A 14,560-nucleotide genomic window follows, 5' to 3' on the forward strand; every position below is an offset into this window, starting at 1 on the left:
GCGATCAGTCGACGCAGGGTTTGAACCCGGGCATCCCTACCGGCACCGTTGGAGTCGATGAGACTTCGAAAGATGATCAAAAAGGATCGAAAAAGTTAGTCAAAAATTGACTAGGGTAAAACTTTTTCCGGATCGGAGCTTGCTGGCGCGGAAAAAAGAAGAACTGACGTCAGCGCGCGAGGGCGGCGTGTAAGTACTCTGGCAACATCATCCCGGTGCCGACGACGGACGCGGAGCCGCAGACGACGCCTACCGACGCGCAAGGGTACTGCTACGCAAAAATTTCCCGATCCAGTCTGACGTCTAGGGATATTCTAAGGTACGGAATCTAATACTAACCTGTCTCTTTCAGATGAGAACAAACACGGGAATGTCTTTTTGAAAAATATATTATCTTTTGTAATTCTCAAAATTCATAGGGTACATTCAACTATATGGTTGATATCAAATGCAAAACAAATGAAAAAGGGGTATATCACATTATGGCCTCAGTTTCATAAGTTAAAAAATCCTCTCCTGATACAATCAAAAAAAGTGACCGGACTTATTACTTCAGAATACAGTCACTGATTATACATTAGTACATGAGGAGTTGGATTATCAGTCGACGTTTCGGTCTTCTCACAAATAAATCCTTATGACCATCTTCAGGAAAGTAAAATCTGCATTAACATAATGACCGTTTCAACAAAAGGCTTCACAGCTTCAGATTTTTAGTGCTCTTGCTGAGACTTCTACCAGTGGGGAAAGGAAGAATTCCTGATCGTTCTCTGATATCCAAAGTTATCAGTATACTGGTAACAACGTCTTCCCAAAATCTCCTTTGGATCTGTTAATGAGGACTTTGGTAGTCAAAAGGTTTTCGCACTTGTGTCGATTTCGAGATTGTGACCGACACGTATCAGGCAGCAATCCTCTCGGCAAAGCAGACGCGAGCCCCCTGTGAAAGGTCTGTTAATGATGGAGGTTTGAACCTCCTACTTAAATCCTGAAATTCTTAGCCAGGCAGGTCTTCTCAACGTTGTACCTGTGCATATTTGCCTGCTGGCAGTGTCTGCTGCATCCAGAGCAGACTTAATGCATGTGTTAGCGATGTTTCTGCATTCCTGGACAATAGATTTACCTCTCTTTTTGTCCTCCTCGGGAAGTTTGTTGATGAGCTCTTCTATTTCATCCCATTGCTGGTGTCCGTATCTGTTTAGTAGGTAGGGCATTAGAGTTTGCAATGCGCCACTGCGTCGCTGCCTCCTTTTCCTTCTTCATGCCCACCGTGTCCATTAATTTGCTTTACTTCTCTCGTGGTGGTCCATTGTTAGAGATGGCATTTGCCCTTCTCCTGGCTTTGGTAACGATGATGGAGTCAGGAACAGTGTTTCCCTGAATATATTTTGGGTCCTTGCTTATGGTTTTGTACTTCTTCTCAACCCTGGGTGTTACTGCTTTGCTTGAGGCTGGTTCTTTAAAGGCCTCCTTGTTCGCTGGGGCTGATGTCTCCAGAAGGAAACATGTGTTGCCTTTTTCTTCTTCGAGGGGAACTCTGAAAGTGTATGCTGCCTTTTTAACCAGTCCGTTGTAGAAGGCTATATCATCTGGTGGTGATGCCTTCGCGGGATAGCAGCAAAATTGCTATTCGTGGCTTTCGGTGTCGAGATCATTCCATGTGTTCTCGAAATTCTCAGAGTCATCTTCCTCTTCGGAAGCGTCTGTGTATTCCTCAGGATCTTCCTTGCGAGGTTCTGGGGTTGGTGGAGAATCGAAAATCTCCTCTTCCTCCCCTTCGGTGGCCACATTGTATTTTTTCAGCTGCTGGGATCTTCGGGATTCGGAAGTACTTCAGTGACGCATCAAAATCTTTCTTCTTTGGAGAAGCGTAACCATTTCTGCTTCGAGTTGCTGCCTCTTCTTTTCGACCTCAAGGGCTTTCTCGGTAGCGGAAGCCGGAGACTTAAGTTTCTTGCCAGCGCTTGCCTCTGCTTTCAACAGCGTTGTACTCCCCTTTGGGGTCTTGTGTTCGACTCTTGTCTTAGGCACCTTGTACGATTTTCCCTCGACGGTCTACCTAGGCAGGGTTCGTGGGGTTCTTTTAATCACGGCTGGCTTTCGATCAACTTTTTATTTGGCGTCGGGCTGCCTTTGGCTGGGCCTTGCTGTTGTGGCCCTTTGGTTCGTGCGGATGTTTATAGTGTCTTACCTTCTCCGTCTTCTTCTCTGTTTCACCCGGTTTCTGGCGGGTCGGTGGATTTTCGGAGTCACCCTACTAGAAATTGGACATCCGATCCTTCATGCGTCGATTCTGCCAGAACTCCCTAGTCTTCTTCATCATTGGAAAGGCCTAGGTCCTTTAGTGAAATTGTTTTTGAAGTCTGTGACATTGTTGCGTAGTGGGCCTCCCTCTGCTTTAGGCGTGTCCTGAGTGTTTTCGGTTGGAACACTGCGCAGGCCTCACAGTCCTTATCCTGATGGTCCTTGGGCAGGCAGAGGTTGCACACGTTGTGTGGATCGCATTGGGCAAACTTGTGGTGGCACTCGGGCAGAACTTGAGGGGCATTTTTCATGGCCCCTACCTCGCCATTTGTAGACCCTTATTGTCTCATTGCGTCGTTCTCGTAGTTCTGTCCCTCTCTCCGGTATCGATGTTGATGGACGGTGGAGCTTAATCGGAATAATGTCCTTTTCTTTCCTTTTTGGGGCTTTTCCTGATTTTTTATTCAGAGCCTCCCGTTTTGCTTCCAGGTCCAACAGTGGAAAAAAGAATCTGAAGATGACTACCACGTACAACAACCAACAGGGCGCTGTCGTAGGTCACACAGGGGACGTACCGGGCACCAAATGGTGGTCGACAATGCCCAAAACAGAGAAGAAAAAAGACACCAGATTATTCCGGACCCAACCACTAGATAGTGGAATGATGCACAGCATGTGAATCCACAAAAATGTGCAAATGTCCTTGATATCTTCAGGTACTATGGGAAGAGAAGGATATCTGGATGACTTCTTCCCCCGGGTTGCTTCCCTAACAAATACCGGAGGCCAGTCTACTTCGGCTACTACAATATCATAGTCAGCCAATAGAGGTGACCATGAAATTGCTTTAATCCGAGTAATCCAGAAGGCCAGACCGCTTCGCTTTGCAGGAGCCTTACACGTGATATCGTTAACAGTCTGATGACTAATGGTTTGTACTTGTATTCGAATTACAGGCCCTGCTGCAAGAGTGCGGAGAGAACTCAAAGTACGCTGAACAAACTGCCCCAGTCTCCTGTATAAGTCGAAGGTGTAGTTTTAACACCCTGACAACCTCAGCAGGTGCTAAAGTATCAGGATGGCGAATGAGTCAAGACAGGTCATGTAGCACCTTTATTGCTCAGGGGTCCCAGGTGAACATTCCTGTGCGTATGTGATACTTGACCCACTGTTCTGGTAAGTCAAAGGGATTTCCAAATCTTTGTAAGCCCTATAATGCACTGGCGAATCTACTGCTGTATATTCTCTAAACTGCCCTGAAGCAGCATTGACGGGCTTGAACTCCACCTATGAGTAAAATATTTCAAAGGCATATGTCGCATGTGCAGCAACTACAAAGCTAACTGCCCCCCCCCCCCCTCTTCACCTGGGACACCTCGAGATTTGAGATGCTGTGCGACTGCTTACCTGTAATTGGCTCCTATCAATATATGTGCAGTGATGGTGAATGGATTCAATTTAAAATGGAATCAAAGAATGAGAAAACCCACAGAATGGGGAATAACATTTAAAAGTCAAGCTTGACAATCCTTCAGAAATAGGCACAGACGATTCCTGGAATGTGGTACATAGATTATGGATACCAGGGAAGGGGTCTTAGACATATCTTTACGACAACGGGAGACTCGATTTGGACTACATCACTTTGAAGAATTAACTAAGGGTGTTCTTATACAACCCTGACACATTGATATGGGAACACTTGCTCCAGAATGGGTGTCGAATCAGGTGTTATATCATGGTCATTATCAGGATGACTTCACACTCACTCAGTTTTAAAAATGATATGGGCGGACAACATTCATGTTATTATTGTTCATAATAGATATGACAATGAGCTGGCTTAACTCAGGATAAGTGTTGTCCGAAATTGAGTTAGGGGGACTGACTGGAACGGAGTTGGACCCTAGGGCCTTTACATCACTGGGTACCACTATCTTTATGAACTTGAATGAAGAGGTCTTGTTGTGTAAAGGATTGCAGCTCACTAATATGTTTAAAAGATGTTATGAGCACAAGAAAAGCTACCTTCTAGGAAAAGTATCGGTGAGGAAAAGAGTTTATAGGCACAAAAGGGGGTCCATGACTCTAGTGAATATTATATTAAGATTCCAGAGTGGTGCAGGGGGAATTCTTGGAGGGATTGCTCTTTTGAGGCAATTCCTGAAGGCTTTAAATACTGGTATGCGGAAAAAATAAGAATATTATCTGTTTTGCATGTAAGCGACTATGGCTCTAGGCAAGACCATATTTTGCAGGTGGAGCAAGTTCCAGATAATGTTGTGGACAGCAGGTTGCAGAGATTGGGGATGGAATAAAAGTCACATCTTTTCCACTTTGTTGCTTTTCAGGCTCGTGTGGTTGGCCTGCAGGACTCCCAGCACTAGATGGCAGGAGAATGCAGAGCTTGTTTATTTACAGCAACATATGCTACGAACAAGATTTTCCCAAACACCAGGCTAGACATAAGAAAGATATGCATGCGTATACAGCTGTTTCTATATCATTTTAGTTGTGTCACACCCAATGATTTTCATCACCACACTGTTTATCACCGTAATACTCCTTTCAAGACATGGGCATTGTCCACTGAGGGAAGAAGTAAAAACTGTGATCAGTTAAACAGGTTTATTTATAACAGACTTTCAGCCAGTACAGTACAAAACTTACAGTAGTATACCTTTGTTACACAAATAATTACTTTACAATATATTACACATACAAAAAGCTCTGCAGCAAGTTTTAAAAGCAGGTCTAAATCTCACCAAAAGAGGGAAAATTGGAGTAGACTGTTTTGGAGAGGCCAACAAATCCATTTACAATAGAAATGAAAGAAAAACTGTCAGCAAGAGTCAAACAGTTAAGAGGAGGGGACAGAGCACAAAATGTTGTGTATTGCACATTCTTCTTCTTCATACAACGGATTAACAAATTAATATGTACACGCACACATGAGAACCCTGGACCACACAATGTAGCTCCATCGAAACAACAATAAAAAGGAGAAGAGAATCCCAAATTCTCTAGAAAATAACAAAAGTTAGGTTTATGCCATGACTACTCCCACTACGCTTTAATAATGTTGGTTTCTCTGGCTCAGGTTAAAAATATGTAAGTGATGTTAAAGTCTAAAAACCCACAGTGTTCCCAATCAGGTCTTATGTCTTCACTTTGAAAAAGTCTGAAACCCATCTGACCAAAACAACTGGATAGACTAATTTTCGACTACTCCTGTTCCAAAAACATTTCAAAGCACCTCTCACTGGAGGAAGGAGGCCCAGGATCATTGTGATAATTGACTGGATGACAGGATAAGATTGGGCCCAAATGCTCATGTTCCAAAACACCTACTTGCTTCTACGTAGAATGCAGGCCAGGATCTTTCAGTACTGTGGAACTCATTATCTCCCCACCTCAGCCTTCATCTGCTAGATTTACCACAGTACACCAATTGCTTTGGCTCTAGAATTGTTGCACACACATAAACCTTCACCTGGCTTGTGAAAGGAGATTGAGGGTCTGTCTCTTTGTTTACTGGAATCAGACTTTTTATCGTCTCTCTTCCCGTGAGATCCATGTTCTTCACATATGGTAACCCAGAATGATGGAGAACATCCTATAAAATACTTTTCTCGGCATTTTTGTGGTGTTTCACACACGCAGATTGTCAGTTATTCTTCATTTTAAATTTCCCACAATCTTGCTTCCCATTTGCGTCAATTATACCTTCTTTGTCTAGATGCTCTACTGTCAAGGGAACAAAGACTATACAAAATCATTTTGCATGTGTGCAGATTATATCATTACCTCTGCCTTAATCCGTGGGACAGCTTTTCATTCCCATTTTACACTTTGAAAATCTGTGTCTGCACTATATACCAGCTAACTATAACTTAGCACAGAGGTCGACATTACGCAGAGACTTGCACGATCAACAGTACCAAAAATGTTTTAGAAGACAACAGCACAGACCATGTCCATCTCGCTCAACGTCCCTGTAACTTGATATTGGGTACCATGCTGAATGATTTAGAGGGCTAGTGTTTTAGAAGAGGACAGTGGAAAGAACATTAGATAATTGAAAGCGAAAACAATTCATGTTCAGCACATAAGCTTTTCCAAACTAATATCCCTTCTAAGATGGAGATTATTCTCCGCAATTGCTTTCTGCTGGTCTTACAGCCTCAACGAAGAGATTGTCCCACTCCCCTGTGAAAATGGGAGCCAGGAGAGGAGAATAGACAGTGGAGGATGAAGTGGAAAAGGACATGCATATTGTCTGAAGCTCCAGACAGCAGAGATTATACACAACTAAAGGATATGGACCCACCAAGAACATAAAACTAAAGAAAAGGAATGGGCACACATCCTTTAAAACATACCCATACTGAAGAATTCTCCATCTTTCCAGTAAGATTCCAGGCAACTAAAACAATGCTGTGCAATAAATACACACCTGTTCCTAAATAGCCATCGTATGAATACAGGCAATAAGGAAGCCTTGACTAATTCCGAAACTAAGTGCTATATAAGCAGGGTTGCCAATAGTTTTAAAAAGCAAACATTTCATGTTCGCATACAATTAGGGATTTCTCATTTCTAGGACAGACAAAGGAACCACTGATACAGACCGTTAAAAGCAACTGCTTCATACAGCAATAATGCAAGAGGCCTTCTTTACTGCACAACTATTAAACATGTTTCCGAAAGAGGTACCAGCCTTGCCGTCTGCTAGAGGTGCCTGATGAAGGTTCCAAAGCTGAAAAAGAGGCTTGACTTTCTTTTTCTAATACGCATTTACCAGAATACCCAATAGAATAAGTATTCTATGTGTGCACCTGCTGGTTTTGCAAGGACCAATGTGGTCCATAAAGATACAAACATTTCTTCCTTTCAAAGGAGTCTGCATTCTAGTACTTAAATTGTGTCCTGGTGAAATCCTGGGCAGAGGAAGAGATCTCAACTCAGCAGTGACTTTGATAAAGCAAACTAGCCAGGCAAATACAAATTCTTTCCATTTAAAGCAGTCCAAAGAGTAACACGGCAAACCCAGGACAATCGGAATTTCTTAAGTGGTCGGATACATCACAACCCTCTTTTAAACCTTCTCAAACAACTTTGCGTGTGTAAAAAGCTTGATTTTCTCTATATTGAAGCTGTATTCGTTGAAAACCCTGCTGTGTTGTAGGATACTAGCACCTGAAAACCTTAATCTCAGACTCACACTACAGCAGGGAACTTCAGAGTACTCTCCCAGGATGTAATAATGCATGGCTGGCACAGAAAATGCTCAGCAATGCCTGGCTGGTATGGCAACTTTCTTAACTGTTCTTAGTGTTGATCATATTTGGTGAGCCACTCATAATGAGTCGCCCACCAAATTGGGAACACAAAATCGAGCCTACTATCACATAGCTTACTTAGCTGACAATTTTTTTTTTTAATGGATGATTTAATAAGGAATGAAAGAGGGTGTTTCATGCTAGGACCAGAATCAAGGTGTGTAAGCTGTGTTGTAATCTCTATCTCCTCTTAAAATGCAAGCTTCTTTTGGATTCTTTACGATACGTGTCACATTCCAGAGCTCTAAAAAAAAAAAACATCAACTTATGAAATGTTCCACTCATGAAATGTTTAGAAGAAAACCTTAGCTTTCTCAGAAAAAGTGCATTTATCTAACATTGCTCTCCTATTTGAGAACCTGATCCCGAGCCCCGGGAATCGCATACTCACACACAGGCACATTCACTGAACAGAAATGAGAAAAGTAGTAAACACGGCAACCTGTGAGGTGTTCTCGTTTTAGTACAAAAAGAAGAGCCTTTGGTTTAGATCCCAAGGAAGCAGTGGGAGCAAGCACTGCTGCTCACCTTGCTGCATGGCCTGGGCCTTCATTCATTTCCCCCCTTTCCAATAATAACATCCTACTTTCCATTACATTGTTGTCCACCAACATTCACTTCATCAGTTAACAACATCTGTCCAGCAGGTGAGATCACCCCAAGAGAATCTGATTGCAGGGGCAGCTATGCATGTTGGGTAGGATGGATGAAAAAGCTAGTCTTGCACATGGTCAGCCACTTGAAACACAGACCTAGATGTGCTTCTAAGGTTCCTTTAGAGGCAGCGGTCTATATTACATCAAGTCAGTCCAGCAGCCAAAAGTGAGACACATCAAAAAGAAAGCACTGGCACCTCATCCACGCTTCAAAGGAAAAAACCTGAATGTGGGGCATTGAGGCATTTGAGGGAAAAGGGTTCTGTGGGGTAAGAGAGAGAGATGTCTTGTGTACAGTGTCAGTGGCGCTTGCGAGGAAGAGAGAGGAAGAGCCACACACAGGAGAGAGGAGCAGCTTCAAAGATGCAGAATTGCTTTAGTGGGGATGAGAGAAGTGTCTCTTGGGATGGGAGATGAGCTTGCGAAACAGTGTGGGGGAGGGGGGGATAGTGGAAAGTCATAAGTGAAGAGGGTCCTCATGGAGTATTGAGTCCTAACAAATAAGCATGGGGCAAAGTGACTTCATTAGGAAGACAGCGACTTCATGGTATAATAAAAGATGCATAATGCAGTAAGGAAGCCTCCTGGTGGAGTCAAGAGATAAGGGAGGTCTGAAAGGGCAAAAGAGGCAACCCAGTCGATGAATGAGGCTACACATAGAAGGTCACATAGGAGAAAAACACCCTAAACAGGAAAGGCGAGGCCTTAGAGGGAAAGAAGGTGGTTGTAGGGGGTGGGTGCAGTCTTAGAGGGTAATAGGGAAAGAGTACCTCAGATATAAAGCAACCCTCAGAGGCTAAACTCATGGTGAAGAAATGAGGAGAGAGAATCTCACAGGGCAGGTATTAAGTAAAATGCCTTGCAGTAAAGAGTGGGAAGTAAATCCAGCAGGGGCAGCAGTAAGAAGAGATGTCAAGCAGTGGAGGTAACAGGTAAATCAGGCCAAGGAGTGAGCCCTCTCTGGAAAGGGTGACAGTCAGAAAGGAATGAGTTTAAACATAGGTTGTGTCAAGGAATATCTGGTCCTATGAGGAAGAGTGATGAGAGACTTCACCCTTTCTGATGTAAGGAAGCTGGCGAGTTGCACAAATTCAGGTAGAGGGATAGGCAGGCAAAGGGCGACTGGACCACAGGGAAAAGGAAATGGGAGTTATCATCACAGTTTGGTGCTTTTGAAAAGGCAGATGAGCAAAGCTCGACATGTCACTGGCTCTACATTGCCAATGCCTGCCCTTTAGAACCACTACCCTTTTGAAAAAGTTCTCCTCCAACCCAGCCCATCAGTTAGGCACCAATGTTCAGAACTTTCACAGAAGCATTGCATCTACTACTGTAGTGTGTTTACCGTGTGCTTGAGGTCCATTAGGTTCAACTTGGTAACGAAATGTAGAAAGTTGAGTCCTTAAAAATGATTCACAGAGCAGGAGCTCTTGGAGGCATATAAAACACAGGGATTTGTGGGTGTTTCATGTTAATAAATAACTAAGAACAAAGCACAAAATAGATTAAAAAACAGAAGATCGTCCGTAGCAGTTTCAACAATATTTAAATATCTCCGGTTTATAAAAAAGGCCATTGTTTAAGAGCTCCTTCCTGGGTGGCGTTTTTTTGTTGTTGCAGATTTTCTTTAAAATTATTAGTTTTTTTTCCTAGCCAAAGTCAGTGCAAGGGGTATAAAACAGCCCAATTCTAACCTCGGGCCAAGTGAAGAAGCCCTGGCTCTCAGCCAGCAGCTGTTACACTTTGTGCTCGCCCCGGACTATGTGGGAAGAGAATTCGTACCGGTCCTGGCTATGGTAGCCACATATGTTGCACTCAAATGGGTCCCTGAAGCCGTGGCAGCCCATGTGGATGGTGAACATGACATGGTCCAGGAAGAGGACGCGACAGTGCTCACACTGGAAAGCCCGTACTGGGTCCCCATCCTCTGTCACCACTCGCAGAGTCTCTTTGGCTGAGCTGGGCGTGGTCCTGGCAGCCGGTGGGTCCTCTTTGGTGTATGCCGGGCTCTGCCGGCTGCTACTGCAATTACCCCCAGAGGGGTGCAGATGCCGCTCCTCATGGTTACTTTCTGTATCTGTGGAATCCTGGCAGCCGTTACTGGGGGAAAGACCATGCTCACGGCCCCTGTACAAGAGCTGTGAACCGTCTGGCATGTCCTCATGACCCTCTGCTGCCTCTCGGTTGCCTGGCATCTCCACCCGACCAGATATGGGCTGCATCTGTGTGTAAACTGAGCTGATGACTGGCGTGAGCTCCGAGATGCAGTTTGCTTGCGGAAGTCTTAGTGGACGCAGATGATCAGTGCCCATGTAGGTCAACGTGCCTCCAAAGTTGGGCTCCAGTGGGTGGTGTGCCACCATCTCCACGTCCTTCTCAAAGCTGGAGTTCACATCAAAGGGAAGTTCGGAAATGCTGAGGCGCATCTGCTTCTCTCCTGAAAAAGTACAAAAAGGGAGAAGGGTCAGAAAGCAGAAAAGACCATGCAACTTAGGAGAAGGAGCCTGCTATGGAACCTTGACACTACCTTCTCTGTACTATGAAAGAACGCGATATTGCATATACAAGTAGGGTCGGGAGATGCTACCAGTGGAGAGTAAGAAGGGATCTGCAATCATTACTAAGCAGCACGTGACAAGGAGTGCGTTCAGGAACTCCAATGCAAGGTCACCTTTTTAGTAAACAGTGGGGGGACAGCAACTTTGATTGGGAACAGCCGCTGCCGCGAGGCAGGATGAAGCTGAAGCAGAGTAGACTGAAGAGGATAATATGAAACAGTAGAGGGGGAGGCAGCCAAGAACTACTGCTAGGAGAAGGGCAAATGGGACATTTAGCAATAAATATGGGGCAGAGGAAAATAAGCACAAAGAGCAGCAACCGCAAAGGAGAGAAGGACTGACTGGAAAGTTGAGAGCAGGATCTGCGTGCGGGGGAAACTGGAAACACAGAAGTTATAAAGGAGAGGTGTAGCTTGAGATAAGCAGCAAGTAAGAAAACTGCTAAGAATAAAAGAAATTAATACAAGCACGGATGATGAGGGAAAGAAAGAGAGATGAAAACACAGAGTATAAAATGCTGAATGCCAGGGTTTGTATAGTACAAAGCTGAAGGCTGGGATTACAATGCTAAAAGGCAGGAAGACAAATAATTGGAAGACAGACAACATTATTGTAAAACGCAGACAACTGGAAAAACAGGAGCTGCAGGTACAGCAAGATTGGAATATATGACCAGAGGTGAAAAGGAAGTGCGTGTTAGCTGGGTATGAAGGGTGGTTACAAATACTGGAAATGAATGCCGAGCCCGCCCTTTCAACAGGCTCTCGGGTGAAGCCAATTGAGGCGCTGGGAATGGGGCTCCAAAGAGGTTAGTTCTACAGAAGATGCTGACAATGAGTCCTCTAGCAGTACCATCATATTAAGCCTTAAACTAGGGCAATGCACAAGACCGTCCAAAAACGTGGGCATTCACAGAAATCGGCAAACATACACTTTTGCACTATTTAGGCTTACATAGAAGGAGCGGTGTGACCAGGGGATTATTCTGCTGGCTGTGAAACTAGTGGAGCACAGCTCTAATTCCACCTTCCCAACTTTAATAAACTATGTAAACCTAAAAACAAAAAAACAAACAACAACAAAATCAGCCTTCCCGTGCCGAAATATCTGCTAAAAAACTGGCAGCATATAGACGCAGGCCAGAAAAAGTGGACATCAAAACATATTTATGTATCCTTTCCTCCTAAAACTATACCAACATTTTTCCATTTTGCCTCTTGCCTTGATCAACCCCATTTTTGGCTTCTGTGTGCCAACCATGGCCAAGCAAACAAAATGCATACTTGCATCACAATAAAAACTATACTGACACACAGTGAAACCAGAGCCCCAGTGTGAGGGCATTCGCCTGGTAAGGTTCTTTATAGTGTACTGAAAAGGGAAATTTAAGGATGGATAGATAATATAACAGGCTGTGTAAGACTCGCGGAATGTGGCGTCAAGTGCCAAAACCTCCCCAAGAGACAGTTACACTATAGCATAATAAGGGCTTATGATTGGTGGGTGACATTTACAACAGATTCAAAATCAGCTTGAACCAAACTCACGCATTAACCTACAATCTCGACATAAATAGCAGCTGGGATCCTTATACATATTAAATAACGGTCTACTAAATTATTTACCAATGTTTTTGGAAATATTTGATTATCACTTGATATGAGTTTTATTGAGATTTTAGGGATTTTTATAAAAGTTTATACAATTGCCATTTTGTAAGATCTTCTGACTGTTTATTGTAATTAAGGCTCAGGATTAGTATGAGAGTTTATTTTATTTACCTTTTGAGTTATTTTTACTTATTGTTAATTACAATCGTTTGCAGTTGTTTCCTTTTCTTATGTTTTTGTAATTTTTATACTTTTGAATGATATTTATCCTAAATTTAATAAGACAGCAGAGTATCTATGAGGAAATACACCCATTTCTCACCACTTTAGCAAACCAACAAAGTCATTTCTTAGATGGGAAACATTTAAGAAACAGTCCTCGAGAGCAAAGCTTATTGCCATCGCCCCACTTGCAAATAAAAATCCTGCTTTTAAAAAGCTATGCCTATACATTCACCATGTCCATCAATTGTTCTTTTTGCATTTGTCACCCCGAGTGAAATGCCAAGACGTGGGTCAAGTGCTCTCCATGCCACTGGAGTCAAGCTACCCTTGCTGATGCGTGATACCCCGAAACCGGTCCCAGGATGCTTGTTTCCAGTCCACGGGGAGCAGGATCAAGACTGATTTGCATATGGCTGGGTTTAAACTAGAATGGCATGGGGAGCAAAGAACCAATGGATTTAGACCCAGATCTCTGTACTGGGGGTGAGTGTTTGATATTGTTCAGCATTTTGTCCATCAATTGTTCTTTTTGCATTTATACATTGACCATGGCATGGCATGATTTCCCAGCCCGATAAACAAGGTTGGATACAGCAAACATGCCTCCTACTGAAATAATCTTTGTAATGGTAGAATCAGTACACCATCATCACATTCTGTTATTATCTGCAAAAGGTACTGAAAAGAACGTGCCTACCCAAACCATATTGCATTGCATCATGGGACACTAAAGAGGTGAGAAAAGAAAAATTGAACAGATTAGTGAAAGACTCAAAGGAATGAACCAAGTGGCACAATATATAAATAAACCGATATGTGCAACTGCACTGTGCTTCCAGAGGCTTCGCTTACTAGAGCGCTCCTTGCCGTCACATAGCTATTGTATCACCAGAGAAAGATACAAGATCAAACATTTCTCTAGGGTTGCATTTGAACATTCAGCAGGGGAAAACATATATAAATGTCCCCTAGTACTGGTCTCAGGTTAGGACAATTTATTTTTTGAGACTGCATTATACACGAGGAGCTGGTAGCAAAACAATGCTCCAGGCTGATCAAGAACCACTACACCAAAAGCGTAAACGTCCACCATAACATTCTTTAAAACACTCCTCCAATTTCTCCAAACAAAATAATTTCTCGCAACAAATGCACATTGGAGGCACATCCTTTACTGGTGATAATGGGATTACCCACCTTCTTCGCTGTCCTACCCAAGGCCGATGTTGACTAAATTTACTCTCAAGATCGCATCATCACTGATATAACGAGCTACCAAGCGTTGTCATCAAACAACTCGCCAATGCTGCCATCGGCAGACTGGAGAAACAACTCTCCACCTCCTTTGTACTTGAGAGATGCTAAGGGATTACTTCTGCAAACATATGCCATATCAATTATGGGCTACTACCCATGCAACCTAAACGTTAAGCATAATAGTCACCGCATGGGTCAATGCCCAAAACCAGGAAAACAAGAACTCTGGATAATACTTACTTTGACCTAACACAAGCACTCCCATGATATGCAGGCAAAATACATATCCATACCAAAGCCCCAACTGTTAAAATACCACCAACAGACAAATGAGGCTGTTTCAAACTAATAAAGTATATATGAAGCTTCAAGAGGAAATATACTTAAAACAATACAAAGGACAAAAATAGCAGTGTGACTCGGCAGAGTGGCATTGTTGCCGCTGCGGCACAGGTGGAGGTGCTGGAGGCGAGACACAGGGAAGCAGCCGATGATATTACACTGCGGCTGCTCCTACAGGCGCAGCAGTCATACTCCTCTGCCTTATTAGACGAGGCTCGCCAGGCGTGGTTGGCTACGCGTAGTAGGGTGTACCAGTGGGGCGATAAGTCTTGCACCATGCTCCACAGGCTATGTCAGCAGTCCTTGCAGCCAGTCACTTTGCCGGG

At 43.6% G+C, this 14,560-nt stretch overlaps 1 protein-coding gene across 10 annotated transcripts in view; it reads right to left on the reverse strand.

Moving 5' to 3' along the window:
• Positions 1-4,858: 4,858 nt before the first annotated feature.
• IKZF4 (IKAROS family zinc finger 4) overlaps positions 4,859-14,560 on the reverse strand; it is a 316,988-nt gene continuing 307,286 nt past the window's right edge. For all 10 annotated transcript variants that reach the window (XM_078686319.1, XM_078686312.1, XM_078686311.1 and 7 more), the window contains one exon: positions 4,859-10,679. In XM_078686319.1, coding sequence (XP_078542445.1) covers positions 9,979-10,679 — 701 coding nt within the window. In that variant the 3' untranslated portion in view covers positions 4,859-9,978. The remainder of the gene's footprint in view (positions 10,680-14,560) is intronic.

Source organism: Lissotriton helveticus, chromosome 1_1 (assembly GCF_964261635.1).
Source record: "Lissotriton helveticus chromosome 1_1, aLisHel1.1, whole genome shotgun sequence".
Taxonomy (NCBI): Eukaryota; Metazoa; Chordata; class Amphibia; order Caudata; family Salamandridae; genus Lissotriton; species Lissotriton helveticus.